The sequence below is a fragment of the Parasteatoda tepidariorum genome, chromosome 2, assembly GCF_043381705.1.
Source record: "Parasteatoda tepidariorum isolate YZ-2023 chromosome 2, CAS_Ptep_4.0, whole genome shotgun sequence".
Classification (NCBI taxonomy): Eukaryota; Metazoa; Arthropoda; class Arachnida; order Araneae; family Theridiidae; genus Parasteatoda; species Parasteatoda tepidariorum.
In genome coordinates, this window is record NC_092205.1 from 85,925,066 (window position 1) to 85,944,967 (window position 19,902).

At 27.5% G+C, this 19,902-nt stretch overlaps 1 protein-coding gene across 4 annotated transcripts in view; it reads right to left on the reverse strand.

Moving 5' to 3' along the window:
- Positions 1-19,902, reverse strand: part of LOC107440477 (I-kappaB kinase beta) — a 50,226-nt gene that overhangs the window by 11,908 nt on the left and 18,416 nt on the right. For all 4 annotated transcript variants that reach the window (XM_071177858.1, XM_071177860.1, XM_071177859.1 and 1 more), the window contains exons 3-12: positions 18,469-18,690; positions 17,436-17,594; positions 15,851-15,940; positions 14,768-14,892; positions 13,315-13,422; positions 10,423-10,543; positions 8,999-9,190; positions 5,520-5,746; positions 2,511-2,612; positions 2,375-2,427 (exon numbers count right to left, since the gene is read on the reverse strand). In XM_071177858.1, coding sequence (XP_071033959.1) covers positions 2,375-2,427; positions 2,511-2,612; positions 5,520-5,746; positions 8,999-9,190; positions 10,423-10,543; positions 13,315-13,422; positions 14,768-14,892; positions 15,851-15,940; positions 17,436-17,594; positions 18,469-18,690 — 1,399 coding nt within the window. The remainder of the gene's footprint in view (positions 1-2,374; positions 2,428-2,510; positions 2,613-5,519; positions 5,747-8,998; positions 9,191-10,422; positions 10,544-13,314; positions 13,423-14,767; positions 14,893-15,850; positions 15,941-17,435; positions 17,595-18,468; positions 18,691-19,902) is intronic.

Below are 19,902 nucleotides of genomic sequence, written 5' to 3' on the forward strand. Positions count from 1 at the left end.
GTGAACATAAAGAGAAGAAAAGAAGACAAAAAACATTCTCAAGGCATATACGTGTAATAATGACAATTTTTTTTCAATTTTGTTACATGAATTTTTAGTTATTGGAAGAATACAATTCCAAAAAAACAAATATTTTTTTCAAGTTAATAAGGCAAATAGTACATTGAAACGAGCAGGTTGATTTAAGAGTATCTTTGTCTTCAGAGTTGGAGTCCAAGTAACAAGAATAAAGAGGTAATGTTATTCAGTCTGATACATTATAGACTGGAAATCAATAAATATTTAATTAAAAAAACATACCCAAATAATTTACTTTCGCACAACTTTGCATAGAGAGGTAGTTCTATTCAGCCCAGGGCTCGAAAAAAATCAAAAATTTTACCCGTCCCCGAGGACGGCTTGTCCAACAATGTACCCGTCCTCCTTTGAAACTAACCCGTCGCTTCTAAACAAATAAAAATATGATTTTCTCTTATTTATTACAAACATTTATATAAATTGCACAATGAATTAGTAGTTACTAGGATTACAAATACTAGGATTGCATTATACAGTAATAAAAGGACTTACTAATAGAAACCTAGTATTTCTTTTATAAAATAATTTATTTATTTCATGAAATAATCTATTTCTTTTATGAAATAATTTAAATGACAAATGTCAAGTTATCTGGAATGTCAATTTAACTGAGGGTAGTGCATTTTTTAAATGAATCAAATATGATGTTTGCCAGTTCCACAATCAAGCTAATGATTTACAGAGGTTTCTGCACAAAAATCTGAAAGGGGTTTTCCATTTAGGTAGATGTTCATAATTGCGTTTAACGCTTCTTGTTTAAGACCAGTACGTAATGTGTTTTTTTGTAAGCTCATTGCTGAAAAGCCTCTTTCAACCACTGCAGTACTCCCAGACAGAGAACACATCAATACCTCCATACCCAGTATGCTGCTGCATATCTAGATTAGAGGGTCATTTTAGAAGTGAGGCGCTAGACTCTTGTAAGATAACAAAAATTGAAAATGTATCACCAACATTAACGGGAAAATGGCCGTCCGCGCGGACGTCGGATTCGAGAAATTCGTTGTCCGCGGGGAATTTTTGACCGCCGAGGACAGGCGGACGGGTGGTTTTTCGAGCCCTGATTCAGCCCCAAACATAGTAGACTGAATATTAATAAATATTTCCAAAAAAATGCACCCAAATAATTATCTTTGCATAACTTCAAATATCCTTGCATAGAGAGATAGTGTTATTCAGTCCCATACAGTGTAGACTGAACATTAATGAATATTAAATTAAAAAAATGCACCCAAATAATTTATCCTTGCATAACTTTAAATATTCTTGCATAGAGAGATAGTGTTATTTAGTCCCATACAGTGTAGACTGAACATTAATGAATATTTAATTAAAAAACTGCACCCAAATAATTTATCCTTGCATTACTTTAAATATCCTTGCATAGAGAGATAGTGTTATTCAGTCCCATAGAGTGTAAACTGAAAATCAATGAATAATTAATAAAAAATGTATTCAAATAATTTATCCTTGATAAGAGAGATAGTGTTATGTCCCATACATTGCAGACTAGATATCAATAAAAATTCAATGAATAAAAATGCACCCAAATAACTTATACTTGCATAACTGAACCAGTTATTTATTGTTTAATTATAACTTTATAAATATCCTTGGGGAATTTTCTCCAAAAGGTGTTTAAAATATAGCTTGAAAAATTGATGCCTTTACAGCTATTTTCCAACATAATAGCGGTATTTGTAAAGCAAACACCAATTATCATTTACAGGAAATTCTACAGATAAAACTTTCTGCATTTGCTCAAAAAATCATCAAAAAAATCTTGAAGGTTTTCGAAGTTCCCAAGATTTGAAAAGAAAGTTAAAATTCCAAGCCTTTAAGGCAAAGTAACCAAATTATATTTTTTCAGTAGATTATAAATTTACAAATTACATTAACACAATTCTCTGAATAATTTAACAGTCACTGAAAATTATTAAATAAATAAATAAAATACACAAATAAAAGGATTTTTATTTTTTAAAGGTATCAGGATGACTGAATTTAATATTTGGATTATAAAGGCAAAATTTTTTCGTCCAAATTTTTATATTTATGAATAAAACAAGTTTAAGAAAACTATGTTTAAAGTTAAATACCATGTTACATAGATTTTAATTTTAGACATCATTTACATTAGACAATTGTAAAGATATTTTATTTCAGAGTTACATAAATTTAGAAATAAATATCTACTAAAACTTAGCATGAGTAGGAACTTATGAATAATAAATTACGATAAAATAGAAAATAAATTATGATAAAATACAAACGCACTGAATACAAAAATACTTACAAAATCCACCCCTTTTATATTGCTTCTTATAATATTTGATGTCCAACTCAAGACTGTAAATAAAATTGAACTAGAATAAATAAACAGCAAGAAAAATCAGAAATTAAATTAACTATGAGAGGAAAAACTTCTTTACCCGCGTTTTAAAAAGGAACATTTTGCCATCAATTTATTCATTTCGGCAGTCATGCGAGAGACACTTTTGTGAGCACTTGAATTTTTTGCAACTAAGTTTGTTCTGGATGAAAAATAAAAATTCAGGTAAACATATTGAAACACAATAAATTTCATAAAAAATTAAGAAACTATGAAACTTTATTTATCATTTAATGAAAAAACTTTTCAGACAGAGACATATAATAATAATAATAGAAATATTGTTTGGAAATAAGTCTTGCTCAACTGCAAAAATTTTTTTTTTATGATTTCATCAACTTACAAATCCTGCCTGCATCAAACTTTCCAAAATACAGTTTGGGAAGTTTGATGAACGATGAGTTTAATAAAACACAATAGGACATTTCCCGATCATCCCAAACTACATTATGTAGAGAGAAAGCCATCATGTTTGAACAAGCTGATTAGATCTTGATAGTTGTGTACATAAAAAATGTTACGATAATCACATCTGGCATTATTCCTTTTTGCACACGATTTCAAACAAAGTAATTTTTAAATTTGAGAATCATTACAAAAATGCTGGGATGAAGCACTTTATCAACAAACTAGTTTTAACAAGATGAATCCAAAATAGACTAAATACTTTTAAAAATGGAAATAATAAAATTATATTTATGCGGTTTTATTACTCGCAGCCTAATGGAATTAAGTTTCAGAATAAGAGTGTTCCAGCAACATTGAATATGAAAGCCACTTTCAAAGGAAAAGCTGTGTCCACCATTTCATCAAACATTTTACTTTATTTCTTATTCTACACTCCAAAATTTAAAGAATTTAAATAACTACCAAATTGATTTGTTGCTGTAGTTCATTTATGTCGTACTAGAGCTGCACAATGGGCTATTGTTGTAGTTCATTTATATCGTACTAGAGTTGCACAATGGGTTATTGGCGACGGTCTGGGAAACATCCCTGAGGATGATCCAAAGACATGCCATCACAATTTTGATCCTCTGCAGAGGGGATGGCTCCCCTGCTTTGGTAGCCCGAGGACCTGCACGCGAAGTCGGTACGCGATTTCCGGTAACTTCTGTGAACAATGATTTTTTTAAACATCTGGACCTTCGATCTCCGGAAACCTCCGGATCACTGTTAGCGAAAATTCCGGAAATCCGGATTTTTTTTCCGGAGAATAATCAGCTCTGACCATGATTATGCGTTTAGAGTTTTATTTGCTAAATAGCAGGCTTCGCCCCCCCCCCTATTTGCTGTCGCACTCTAGCCCTGAAGATTGCTTTACAAACCATCCTCGCCTCTTTTGCTGCTAAGTTAAACCCATTTGCAATGTTGCTGTAGTTCATTTTATCGCACTAGAGCTGCACAATGGGCTTTAGGCGACAGCCTGGGAAACTTCCCTGAAGATGATCCGAAAACACAACAATTTTAATCCTCTGCAGAGGGGATGGCACCCCCGCTTCGGTAGCCCGACGACCTGCATGCGAAATCGAGCACTTTATGGTAGAACAGTTTAACGAGGACCAATATCGCTAGCCCTCAGTCCCTACGTAGACTGATCCAAGTGGTCACCCACCCACTCACTGACCACAGCCAGTGATGCTTGACTTCGATGATATGCTGGGAACCTTGTCTTAACGACCAGTCCACTGCAGGATACTGCCAAATCGAATTAGTTTTTCAATTGACATATAGCACAAGTCAGGGTGCATAGCCAAATCTCCCAACAAAAAAATAGGCACTCAAAAATATTTGTAAGAATTATATACATTAACAAAATGCAAAATAATTTTCAAAGACCTAACATGATCATGATAAAATAAGTAGTTTCTGATATAGTACTCTTTTCTTGACTAGCCACTAAAAAAGATCGAGGAATTTTTAGGTTCAATTTCAGAGGGTGAAAAATGAAGCCTGTAATATCTTGGAAAATGCAGCAGAGTGCTAAAATTTCACCAAAAACTCACCTCAGGTGCACAGGCGGAATTGTAAGTATTTAATTAAACATGTAACATGATTGGTTCATTCATACGTTACGGACCGATGGCGCCGAAATGGATTGTGGTGGAATGAATTGTAAAAACGTTGAATAGAATAAAGTGAAAACCACGCTTTTGTATAATACACAGCAAAAATCGGTACGGTAAAGAAAAAAAAATCTCATTTTCGAAAAGGGAAAATTAAGCACTTTTAAAAAACTCCCCATGAAAAAAGCACCTTTAAGGGCATTTAAAAAACGAAAATAAGCACCTTTAAGAACCCTACGCAACATGCAGGTAGAATTATTTTCATTTTAAACTACTTTCTTTTTCCTATTAAGCTTCAGTTATTGTTATAGCCTTAAAAATAATGAAAAAATACAACAATTGCAGGGGTCTGTTTAAAAGAAATTTGGGTTCGATAACGGACTCTTCACAAATTATCTTTTCATAAAAACGGATCCTTCACAAAATATTTTAACTTAAAAACGGACCCTTAACAAATTTGTTTATCTTCATTATTGTTTTGGTAATCGAATAAACCCTTCCCAGGGGGAAAAAAAAGAAAGATGGATGTAAACGAATTAAGTTTTGTCTTCGGCAGAAGCTTCTTCCATTATTCATTCCAAATGAATATTCTGCGTTCAGCAGTATTGGCTAAATACCAAATATCTGTATGTAGCAGCTCTAATTTAGAAGCAGCAATTGCTGTTCATTTTTGAAAATTTACTTATCTTTTTATTATAATTTTACAGTGTTGAGCATAATCTTGTATCTATTTACAATTTAAAAACTCATTGAAAAAGTTTTTGTAATAACAGGAGCCTATTTGCACTAATTCATAAAAGTAGGACCCTGGTTGAAAGAATGTGACGTTTATTTCATATACACAAATTACGAGTAATTTTTTCACAATTTATCAAAAACAAGATCCTTTACAAAATGTCTGGACAGACCCCTGAATTGAATTTATGTCATAATTATATAATTATGAGTACACGTTTAAAAATTTATTCATTAGTAAAACTCACACATATGCTTTAAAGGCATTTGAAACTCTTGAAGTTCGAATGCATTCTTGTTGGCATAAATGAACAGCTTCAGCCCAAACTGAACGTTGTTGTAGATAATCCACAGTCTCAAGTGGTTTCCTCATCATGGCTTCAACAGAAGGTGAAATATAAGTAGCAGATGACGGTAATGGCAATGAAGACGTATTTTTCAAATCAAATAAGTAAGTGACCTGCTCCTCTTCTTCCTGAAATCACAACATCCATAAATATTTAAATCTTATCTGAATTAAAAGATATAAAATTAATTACACTAAATAAATTTTATTTTCATATTAGTTTTTTTTAATAATAAAATTACAAATTGTATAGTTCTTTAATATTACACTAATCTGATTCAAAAATGCAGTTCTCATGACAGGGTGCATAGCCAGATTTTTCAACAAAAAATAAACACCTTTTAAGTACTTTTTAAGAAAAAAAAAAATATTTTAAGCACTATCTCAGCAGTAATAAAAATTATTTTTTCTATCGTTTAAAGTTCTTAATTTGTGAACATAAAATCAATAAAATTCTAAAACATTTTCACAAACTTCACATAATCATGATAAAATAACTAGTTTCTGATTAATATTTTATTTTATAACCATCGTTGAACAGCCGACCCAATTTCATGGGTTTACGACTACTTACGTTCAACTCCGTAGCCTTGTAATTTTGAACCAATCCAGAAGACAAGGAAACTCTTGGATCAGTACCCCCAGAGGTATTGATTTGTTATGGGAACATGGAGGACTTTGAGACTCGACAGATTTAACGTGCATCAGTCACCATTTACTACACGGGGAGTCTTCGGCCGGCGAGGATCGAAACCACGACCTCTTGGATATGGGCCCAGCGCCCTACCGACCAGGCTATCCCGACCTTCTGATAAATATTGTGAAAATCATGCATCTTCTGTAATTTAGAATGACAATTGACACGTCCAAGAAAAAATTTCTTTTTAAAAAAGATAGAAAACTATGCCCATAATAAAAATACCCCGAATAAAAAAAGCACCTTTAAGGGCCTTTAAAAATGTAAATCAAAAATAACCACCTTCAAACATTTTTTAAAAATGCTACGTACCTTGCATTTTTGACAGTAAGGGAAACTTTTAGCCATGTGTGTAAGTAAATGCAATGAAAATTCATTGTCAATATTTGTAATAACATACCAAAAAATTATGTATTTAATAATAGAACAATTTAACTTAAATCTTTTATAGCATTGATGATATTTAGAGTTTTTGCTCTATATTTTTATGTAAGATACAAGAGGAATAGGATATAATAGTCCAAATAAAAAAAAATATCTGTTTTGCTAAAAATCTACAAAAAAGGTTATGTTAATTTGTGAAAAAATTTAAAACCTATTGCCATAAATTCATAAAATATGTACATTGCAAAAAGAGGATTGGTCGTCTCATGACAAACTTATTTCTTGGGAGAAATCTGATTCTTTTGCTTGATGACATGTCAAATCTTGGAGGAAGAAAAAAAGGTAGTCTCATCTTTCTTGTCAGTGATATATGATTCTTAATTTGAAAAATCTAGCAATATTCATGGCCCTGTAACTACTACATTATAACTTAACAATTTTAATGGCATAAATCTACAAGTAAAATACAGACAAAAATTAGGTGCAAATAATTCTAGCATCATGAAAAAGTTAGTACCACTGATTAAAGGTAAATAAAAATGAATGTGCAAATGTTTATTTTTGTTATGAAGTAAAAAGTTAACATAGTTTTAGTGCGAGACACTACCACAGTTTCTTTCAGTAAAAACACTCCCTTATCACAAAAATACTTATATTTCAAAAAATAAAAAAAGAATGAAAAAAAATCTATTTTAAATTTTCATAAGACAGATGTAATAGTTGAGTTTTATATTTCCTACTTAAAAAATTTAAAGATTAAAGTTCCAAAATGTCTTACTTTTAAACCATTTTGATATTTCAAATATTTCTATAAATAAAGTTTCTTTGAAGTTAAATACATTTATTGTTTTTAGAAAAATATAAATGTTACTTAAGATAATAAGTTTCCATTTTTACATATTTTTTACAACTAAGTTATGTTATAGTAGTTTTAAGTAAATGATAGAAGTTGTATGAAAACCTCTGCATGATATATAAAATATGCCACACATATAAGGTTTGAAAGATTTTTTTATTTGTAATGAGTATGGCATATACAATACAAAAATAAATAACCCTAATAACTACAAATTTAACTTGGTTGTAATTTATCTGTTTCCAACAAAGATGATTATAAAAAAAATTAATTCTTTTTAATTTTGTAAACAATGATTCCTCATTTTAAATAACAAAAGATATTAAATTCATTTTAGACAAATGTAATATGTAAGTGAAAAATGTACATTTTTTTAAAAAATTAGTGTAAAAATAAAAAGTTTTTATGAATACATAATTAAAAAAAATATAATTCTATAATTCTATAATTAAAAAAAAAAAAAGAAACATATTTCGCAAAAATTTTTTTTTTGAGCAAAATACAAATTTCAGCTCAGTAGTTTTCATAAAATAAGTATCAAAATAAATAGATAACAAAGCTTAAGTAAAGTATGGATCAAGATAAAAAAAAAAGCCTCATTCAATAATCGAAAAACTTAAGTATGGCTGAATGGAAAACAAAAACTGTAAAGCAAAATAAAATTTCTTTCCAGTAATTTTCATAAAATGAGCATCAAAAAATAAATTTGCAAAGTTTAAATTTACAACAACATAAAGTTTATTTCAATAATAAAAAATTAAGCATAATTTATGAAACTTAAAAAGAAGTTTTTTTCAGTAGAATGAAAAATGTTTAGAAATTTCTATAAAATGAGAATAAGTTAAAAATAAAGATAGAATAAGATAAAGCCCCTTTTAATAATTAAAAAAAAATTAAGTGTGGAAAATGAAGAAAAATCAATAAAGCAAATTAAAAATTCCATTTCAACAAATTTTACAAAATGAGTAAAACGAAATACGTAAAAAAGAAAGCCTAAGTCAAATAAGGAACAAGATAAAGCTTCCTTCAATAACTAAAAAAACATAAGTATGGTTAATGAAAAAAATTGTAAAAGCAAAATGAAAATTCCATTCTAATAATTTTCATAAAATGTGCATCAAAAAAATTAAAAAGCTTAAGTTAGTTGTAACAAGATAAAGACTCTTTCAATAATAAAAAAAAAACTAAGCATCATTAATGAAAAATGGCTAAGCTAAAGACAGAATAAGAAAAAGCCCTTTCAATAATCAAAAAATTAAGCATGTGTAATGAAAATAATCATTAAAGCAAAATGGAAATTCCATTTCAATAATTTTTAAAAAATAAATAAAATAAAAAAATAACAGGTGAAATAGTATCTTTCATCAAAATAAATTAGTTATTGAAAAATGTCTACAAATTCAAGGATAAAAGATATGAATAACAAAAATTTAAATACACATACTAAGTTGCAAACAAACTGTTCAGCACCCTTTCGAGTATCTGGGAAATGACCATTAGAAAGAAAAAGTTCTTGCTGTGCAACTGGAATACCCGTCTTCATTTCAAGTTGCACACAGAAATCTTGATAGCTCATTCCATCAGTAACTATCAAATTGTAGAGTTTTAAGGTTTCAACACAAAATACAACAGCAACCTATAAAACAAACAATATCTTCTTAAAATTGCTGCTTCAAAATGCTTAACAGTTGATTTTAAAAATAGCATAAGTAGAATAAAAAATTAAACATTGATAGTTTAACATAACATATTTAAGGAGGACAAACATTTTTCTTTTATCTTTAAATACATGTTCTTTGGAAATTTTTAAGAGTACAATTTCATGTTCCCTCATCAGCTGTAGTTAATGTTTAATTTTTTAAAAATTTTATACCTGGTTTAAGTAGAACAATTCAGATAATTTGGTGTGCATAGTAGATAATGGCTCATATCATTCACAATTTGTGAACTAAAACATTTTATTGATTACACATCTAAGGACAGATAATTTCGTGTGCAGTAGATAATGGCTCGTATCATTCACAATTTGTGAGCTAAAACTTTATATTGATTACAGAACTAAGGACAGACAATATTAGGTGTGCAGGAGATAATGGCTCACATTATTCACAATTTGTAAAGTACAACTTTATATTAATTACACAACTAAGGACAGACAATTTTGTGTGCAGTAGATAATGGCTCGCATCATCCACAATTTATGAACTAAAAATTTATATTGATTTCACAATGAAGGACAGATCTTGTTCAAAGATTATAAAAAGATAGAGAAATAATACATTCCTAAAAATGGAATTTTCCTAATTATTTGAAAATTTTTGATCAGCATAACAATTCAGATATTTTAATCAGAAGTGGATATGATTGATTTTCTTCCTAATTATTTCTAAAAATATTTCAGGAAATAAACAGCCAAGATTTATAAGAGAAGTTTGGTGGTACAAGAGTATATAAGTTGAATAAATTTTTAAATCATTAAGAATTATGCTTTTCGTATATTTTACCAGCTTCATTATGAGAGAGAAGGGAAAAAAGATATATATTTTTTTTAAAAAAATAATAATAAATTATTTGAATATTTTTTTAGAAATGGTTTAAAATATTCACTAATTTAAATTTATACAAAATACAAACATAGCAGCTTTAGAAACATTAAAAATCAAGGTTTTTCATTTGTATTTATATTTTTTTTCAGCAATGAAATATTTCTCTCTCTAAACCAAAAAGAGAAATATTTCAATTTAAATTTGCAAAAGTAGGAATTATAGGTAGTATGGTATTTATTCTCTTGTAATGTTCATCAGCACCTAACTTTGTTCAACAACAGCGAAAGAAATATAAAAAATAATAATAACAACAATAAAATACCTTTTTGTTTAAAATAGTCTCTAAAAGGGAGAAAAATGTGACATCTCCCTTTCTCCCTCTTTTCTTAGGATTCCAATCTAACATTAATTGCAACCATTCTTCAACATCTTGCTTGAATGCGCTATATGAAAAAAAAATATGTTATAATATTGTATATATATTGATTATAATATTGTATAATATTGTAATATTGTATAATATTGTAATATTGTATAATATTGTAACGATGCATAATTATAAAAGTACCTAATTGTATAACTATCAGGTACTTTTCATTATAAGTATGTTAAAAATCAAGTAGAGATAATAAATTATGAGCTTTAAAAAATTATTTAGCTCTCTTTTCTTTCTTAAATAATAATGCATTTTAAGAAATATAATACAGTGAAATGCGAACAATACACCAACACACACTAAGAGGGAGAAAAAATCTTTTCGTAATACCGAAAAATCTGAATATCTAAAATTATAATATTGTGGAATATTTCAGCATTTTCGTCAAAACTATGACTGTGTTAGGGAGCTATAAAGTGTTTAAGGAGGGCCGTGTTAATTTCAGCGACAATCACTTCATCGATAGGTTGTTTCTTGACACCACTTCACTGACAGATAATTTTATAGACTAGGTCATTTTGTCAACAAAATGACCCTGCTAAAGAAATAATCCTCGCCGGCGAAATGACCCTGCCAGCAGAATGACCATGTCGACGAAATGACCTAGTCAAGGAAATGCCCTGTCAATGAAATGAACCAGACCCATTTAAGGATTATGCCAAGATTGCAAACATTGCCTCCAAGACATTAACAAAAATCATACACATGGATGATGAATTTATATTTTACGCACATGATTTGAAATATTGCATCAATTATATAATCAAATTAAATAGCTTAGATCAAAAGATGAAAACGAACAAAAGATGTAATCTGTGTTTTTTTATTTTATTATTATTACTAGAAGACACCGCCACCTTTTCCATTCATTTCCCAACTCCATGGTTGCTTCTCATTCACAACTGAAGATCAAGGGGGGAAAAAGGTTTATGTCAATTTTTTACAAAAATTACTATTGGATTGCTATTTGTTGCATTTTGGCAAATCAATAATATAGCAAATCAATAATAATACCCTCACCTTCCCAAGAGTTAATACACAGTGAGGGTGGGTTGTGCTGTGGAAAAAAATTCTTGTCCGTGCGTAAATTCTTATTTCTGAGAATCAGCTTTAATAAACATAAATCTCCCCCCCCCCTTGATCTTCGTAAAGTTTTATTCTAAAAAGTCAATAAAAACGATAATTTTGATTAGAAAATATGTAGTTATTATTAATGTAAGGACATTTTATTAATATGCTAATCATAAGGAAATGATACCTGGATTTAAAAAATACTCAAATGTACTTAAAAAATAATTATTTTGGAATGAATGTACTTGTAAATGCAGAATATGTGACACAATAAGCAGTTATAAATGAAAAGTAATTCACTTTTAAACAATTAACAATAACCTAATGTCATATAACAGTTAGCATTTTATGTCAAGTAACAGTTTGCACAGTGTCAGTCTTTATATTTTTAAAATTTTTTATATAAATGTTAAGATTTATAACTAGCAATATTTAAGGTAACTCTTATTTTCTAATTATTCATTTTTTTGTTGTTGCTATTTTTGACATTAGGTCAAGCATGAGCTTATAAAAAAAAATTGTGAGAGGGATAAATTTTTATACAACAATCGATAAATGATAATTATTTAAAGTTAAAAAAAAATCACAAAAATAAAAAACTTAAAATTGTTATAACTTTCCAGCAAGTAGGTGCTACGAAAAAAACTATCGTTAAAGTTGTAATTCAAAATGGTCCTGCTAGCACATACAATTTCGACTCGGTAGCTGTTTTAGCAGACAAACACGGTCATACATATATATATAATTACAAGTTTAAACAATAATTGAATCATATATGCTTTTTATTATTCTGTGGAACTCCTTGTACATTTTTCAGCATACCTTTCGTAATTTCTAGTTTCTAAGTCTGATAAATTTTGAGCAGCAAAGCAAAATGTCAAGCAAAAAAATTGCGGAAAAATCTGCAAAAAAAAGTAGTTAACAGTTCTTGAACTAATTATTGAATGTTCATTTTTTTTTATTCTATCTTAATTTTTGTACAATTTTCTATACACAATAACAATTTAAAGTGCTTAGGTCTTACACTTTTTGCGTAGTAAAATAAAAACGCTATGTTAATTAGAACACCCAAAACAGCGTTGGAGGTTCCTATGATTTTTTTAATATAGAGACAAAACCGTCAACATCTTTACAGAAAACCTGAATTTTCATTTTATTTCCACAAAACAGAACTCTGCCTTCCAGTCTGTCTTTATTTATTTTGAATTTTTTTTATGTTGATACAAATGTCAAGCTAATAAAAAACTGAATATTCATAAAATTCATGAAGACGTACTAATTGAACTAATCCATAAAATTTATTGCGACATAGCATGAGTCTTAGCTAAAGCTAACCATTTTTTTCAAGCTTTGTGAAGAAATAGCTAATTTCAGAACCAAAGGATTATAATGAGGCATTAAATTTTTAATTATTCAATTTAAAACTTATGTAGATGTACATAAATATTAATCAAAAATACATAAATCATCAAGAACACAAATTATTGCGTTTTTTGAATTGAAAATGCATGTGGTACCTTCTTTTTCAATGATAATAAATATGGAACAAAAATTTATCAAGTTGAAATATTATTTTATGTATATTTCAGCTACAAATAAGAATTTTATTATCCTAAACTATAATGCAAAACAAATACACTTTATTTAATATTTAATCCACAAAATTAATAAATAAGGAAAAATAATTGAGTAATTAATAATATTTACTCGGAGATATAATAGCACGGTGCTATTTCAGAAGAAAATACAATGTTTTTATCTTCATCTAAATAAGCACGAATCTGATCAAAATTCTTTTGTCGAATAATGGGAATCCTAAAATATAAATTACACAATTTAAGAATTAAAAATACACCAAACATTTTTAAATAAAAAGAATGTTTAAATATGCAATAGCAAAAATAAAATAAATACATAAAATATACAATTCTAAACATAAAGTTTGAGTGAGCAAGTTGTCTCATAGAAAACAATTATGAGAACATATATACCACTATCTTGAAATATAGCTTAACTTTAAGGATAGCTTTAACAAAAATTGTGCACTACATTAAAAAATACTTTAATAAAATTGAAAAGAAAAAACTCGGCAAAACTTCTGAATTTTTCTATCAGTTTCTTTGTTCTGACACTTGATGAAAATATAATGCATTGAATAACTAAGTAGGTTACCTAGTAAGTTTGAACACTATTTATTAAGAATGCCATTTTTTATCGTTAGATGTTACACAATGAAAGATGGAGTTCAAAAACAGTTCGTTTAGTAGCCAATTTACCTAGCAATTTATACTATTTATATTTAACTTATTTATCATATACAGAAGCCATTTTTAGAAGAATATGGTGCAAACTAGCACAAATATATGTGGTAAAAAGTAATAGATATACGCATATTTATGCATAAATGTGTGAATAATGATTTCCAAAAATTAAAAATAAGGATATAAGACAAATTAGATTAAGTTTGAAATATTTAGAAATTAAAAAAAATTCCCATTCCCTAAATATAGACTCAAATATTTAAAACTATGAAAAATGCAAACTTATGCAAAAAAAAAATATAATAATAATATTTTTAATACTCAATTTAAGAAGGGAAAAAAACAGACTTTTTCTGATTATATGAAATTTAAACATAATTCTAGACCTTATTTGAAGTAAACAAGGTTTTTTTTTTATAAGGTGTTATAGCATTTTATTCAATATGTAAACATAGGACACAATTTGTGTTTTGAAATTATTAAAAAATGTTTTTTTACTCAAATTTACACAATGTTAGATATAATAATAAATTATAGTACAATGGATTGAACTATTCGAATAACAAATTTTTATAAACATGAATAGTAATAATGATTTTTCTAAAAAGTAAAACTTGATAAAGAAAAACTCTATAAAATGTTTACTTTTCAATTTTTTATTCTACACGTATAAATATTAATTAAGACTACTGATAATGAACTTTTAAATGAACTTTGTAATTCATGAAAAAGAGAAAAACTACAAGTACATAATTAAAAATGCCAAGATTATAAGTAAAAATACCACAACAAAAATTTATTAATTTCATTAACTGCAGTTGATTGAAAAAATAGTAAAAACTTTATTTTTTTCAGTTCTTAAAATTAATATTTAATAGTAAAAATAGCATAAACAGTACCATTCAGCAGGAGATTTATCTGGAAGAAATGGACGAGATCCTGTAATAACTTCATGTGCTACAAGACCTAGACTCCAATAATCTACCGTGCAAGAATATTTCTGAGACATGAACAATTCAGGTGCCTGAAAATGTATTTAAAAAAAGAAAATTACTTTAAAAAACTTTCTAATGAAATTTTAAATATAATTAAATTAACTAAAACTATTAAAAAATGAAGAACAGGATTGAATATTTTATTAAACAACATTTTAAGTGATTACGATAAATTTTTAAAAGTATCGATACATTTAGTAAATTAAAGATGTATATAACACAAGAGGGCCACAAATACTTAGAAAAGAAATTCCCTATCTTTTCCTCAATAAAAAACAGTTACTTGAAAATTACAAACAAATATTAATTTTGAGCAATCAAAACAAATAACTTAAATATTTTATAATATGATGTTTAAGTAAATCATATATTAAACGTTAACAATGATGTTGGATACATAGTGTCTAAAATCAACACAGACATGGTTTAAATATTTCAAATCTATAGTACCATTTAAGAATATGTATGATATAAAGAGTTTTACCTCTAGTATATAATTGTAATTGTTTCTAGTCTCCTAATTGTGTATTTATCTATACTGATAAACTTCTTAAAATAAGTGTAATTTTATTTATAATTTTTTTTTAGGGTGGAATAACTAGTATCTGATTTAACACAACCAGCTTTCATTCTAAATCGACTTTTAGACCAAAATTTACAATAGCTATTTTTAGCACTAACAGTTAAGCTCTATACTAATTCACAGTAGTTTTTAAATAATAAATGTTTTGACATATTTTATCACAGAAGTTTAACAATATGACATGTAATATGTAACGAATATAATTTTTTTTTTGCTTAAGGGATAATATCTATTTATAATATATAAATTAATATAAAGAAGGAAAAAAAACAGTAATGAATTATAGGTAAAAGTATCTTTATACTCATATCATTGATAATTAAGAAATAAATTATGTAAAATAAGCTTAGAAACAGATGTAAAAAAATTGTTATTTTTACAAAACAATTTACCAAAATACTTACTAAATATTGAAGAGTGCCAACAAAGGAAGTGCAAAGACTACCCTGATCAAGCTCTTTAGCATATCCTAAATCAATGAGCTTATATACTACCTAAAAATATTGTGAAAAAAAAACAGATTCAAAAATCATGAATTAAATCAAGAGAGCATAATATTCAAATCTTGTAGTAATGTTGTAGTTAAATATTATTGTAACTCATTTCAGTTTATGTTCAAAGGTGTTTTAATTTCTTATCTTACAATCTTTGTCCCAATTTGGAAAATAATGCTGAAAAATTAAACATTTTAATATCTTGTTACATTTTAAATAAATAGTTTGATTTTAGAGTAAAAAAAAAAGAGAGATTTGAAATAGGCAATCAAATTACTATCAATGAAATAAGTGAGAAAGGGGAAATAAAACAATTAACAAAAGATAAAGAAATTTTGTAAGGAGATATTCAAATGTTACATTAAAAAAGGAATATAACAATGATATAATTTTTTTTAAGTTCACAAGTAAATCATATTCATTAGTTAAGAAATAAAAAATTATTATGCTACGTATCAGTGGAATTCGAAACAATTTAAGTGAAAAAGTTTTAATCTAATAAGTTTTAAATTGTCATCATAAAAAAAAAAATCTTTTATTTATAATTTTTTTANGTGTTTCAAAATGTCTTTTAAATTACTGAGAACAAATATGAAAGACTAAGTGCAACGTTGCTCAATTCAAGGTGAGTTTTCCATTTCTAATATAATTATGACACAAAAAGCGTCTGGAGAATTAGAATTCGATTACTGAATTTTGGAAATTTGTACCTGAATCGAAATATCCTGAATTAAAATAGGCTGCCTGTCGAATTATTTCAATATTCGGAACAACGTACTTTTATCAACCAATATTCGGAACAACGTGAATCATTTTATTACACTTTAAAATTCGTGAAATCCAAACACCGATCAGTATAAACTAACCAGCATCTCAAAGAATTAGTGAGAAGTGCTGTCACCAATTATTCACCAAATTTTAAAGAATTATCAAGAGAAGTAAAATAAATGTGTTTAATTTTTAATATTTAAATTCAATACACATATTTTGTACTTATTTTTTTAATACCTTTTTTGCATACCTTTTAAATACAGATTTAATTGCGGCTCGCGAAAAATTTCAAATTTTGAAAAATGGCTCGATTATCAAGGAGATTGGCCACCCCTGGCCTATACCTTCACAGGCACTTTTTTCTCGAAGCTTAATCATATAGATAATTAGGTCTAAGCAAATTTTAATGCATGTAATAAAAGTAATTAAGCATTTCAGCCATGTTTTACACATTAAAATAAAAAATAGTAGGATAACTTAGCTTATTTAGAACAACATTATTAGATTCATTACATACTAAAAAATAATTAAGAAAGGATATTTTGATGATGTAGTAAAATTATCTCAAATAATTAGCATTCTACTAATTAGCAATGTCTGTGAATTTGTATAATTTGCTATTTACTAGAAAAGTGTGATTATTAGTTATAGCTAACTTTGATATCATATAAGACTCTTTCATACATATAGAATATAAAATGCATATGTGATGGAAAAAGCATACATTTTCATTTTGGCTTTGTATAACAATATTTTCTGGTTTTAAATCCCGGTGGATGATTCTCATGGAATGCAAGTAATTAATGGCTGAAGAGACATGCCTCATTATAAGCCTTACATGCTTTTCTTTCAAGCCACAGCAGTTTTCTGGTTTACTCAATAACTGGAAGAAAAAAAAAGAAATTTTTTATATAAGTATTAAAACAAAAAATAAATTGTACAGAATTAGTTTCAATATAAACTATAAACTTATAAGCAATGGTTAATATAAACAAAGAAGTAAAGTAGTAAGTTATTCATTTACATAGTTTTTTATGAAATAAATCAGTAAGCTTTACTAGCATAAAAAAATAAGATACTTTGTCACCCTTAAATAAAAAATTGATAAAAAAAAAGAAATTAAACCAAAATTTTAAAACAATACAAAACAAAATGAAAACAAAACTGACTTTTTACATTTTAGAGGATTATAAAATTTTATACGTTAAAATGAAAATAACTGGATGAAATAATAATGATTACATCTATAATAATAAATTATACAAAATTTATCGGAAAATTTAAAAAAAAGAAGTTAAGAAGACGCTATACCAAGGGAAAAATTTTCATAGATTTTTTTTACCCCGATTGGTAAGTTAAAATATAGGAAACAGAACTCAGGAAAAAACTAGAGAAAACCGCATAAAGTGTCAAATGCTGATTTTTTCTTCTTACCTTAGAAAATAGCAAAATGCAAATAAATTATTTTAAGAATACATCTTTAATGGGTAATCCAGCCATAATTTCTTCGCATTTTGGAAAACTGAAAACTTTTTTCAACATTTGAAACTTTATTGTTTACTCTCAGTTAACCTAAGCCCACTTTTTTCTATACATAAAATTTTAAACTGCTCATGTAGACAAAACAGAATTTGCCAGAAAGCATTTCTACTGCAGTATGGTATCATAAGTACTGAAACAAAAAAGAATCAGTTAGGCAAATAAGATGACAAATTTCAATAGAGCAAAGCTAAGTAAGATCTTCACAAAAATTGCACCTTACGAAGATCCCCATTGCTACAATACTCCATGGCTAGTAATGGTAATTCAGTAGGAGGCACATCAAGCTCAGGAGGTACAGGTATTGCAGTGACAACATTGGGATGATCCAGACGGGACATCATATCTACTTCTAACTTCCAACGATTTCTATGCTTTGGTGTCATAGCAGGATCATGACCCCAACGACATTCTTTTAATGCAATTGTGTCATTCGTTTCCTATGAAAAAATATTATCTTATTTCTTTATTAATAGAGATATAAGATTAAAATTCAGCTTAGTATGTAAAAGGTTTACTGAATTAACAATGTTAGAGTCAAATTTAATAATCTGTATCTAAAGTCAGAGGAATTAATTTTAAAAAGATCACCAAATTATTATTGACAATGGTGATATTTAATTAATTGTGGTAATAGGTACTTATTTGTATTGTGGTAATAAAGAGTAGGGTAATAATTGCTTAACATACTAAAGTAGGTATTAGATTAATGAGTAAATAATGGAAATAATAAATAGAATATTGCCTTGTTGAATCTTTTACACTAGAGTGCAAAAGTTACATTCTAAATATAATGTCATACAAATAAAATAATTACCAGCAGTAACTTGCTAAAAATAATATTAATTCAAAATTATAAAAAATAATATTTAAATCAAAATTATAAAAAATAATAATGAAAAAGGAAAACACACTGTTTTTTGTATTTCTATATGTATGGTAAATACTTATTTGAATAATTTTTTACTAACATGATTTTTATGATTTTTTTTAAAACTGAAATGTAGCTAAAAATTTACACTTTATATTGGTCTATAGCAAGGGTGGCGAAGCTCTTTAATAGTCGAGCCATTTTTCAAAATCTGAAATTTTTCGCGAGCCGCAATTAAGTAAGCAGGGGTCTGTCTAAGTTTTTCTTTGAGGTACCTATTTTGTGAAAATTTAGACATAATTTGTGAAAAAATAAAAATTATATTTAAAAATCAACACAAAAATATGGATTTATCGCTTCTTAAGGGATACAAAAATAAAATTTTAAGAAAAAGTATTTTGTGAAACTACCGTTTTTGCTAAAATTGAATTTGTGACGGTGCTGCTAAACGGTAGTAAATTCGGCCTGGACAGACCCCTGGTAAGTATTTAAAAGGTATGTAAAAAAGGTACAAATTTTGTTTTTTTACATAAATTATATTTATTGAAAACATATAAGTAAAAGTACAAAAAATGTGTACTGAATTTAAATATTAAAAAATAAGCACATTTATTTTACTTCTCTTGATAATTCTTTAAAATTTGGTGAATAGTTGGCAGCACTTCTCAGTAATTCTTTGAGATGCTGGTTAGTTAATACTGATCGGTGTTTAGATTTCACGAATTGTAAAGTGGAATAACATGATTCACATAAGTACGCTGTTCCAAATGTTGAAATAATT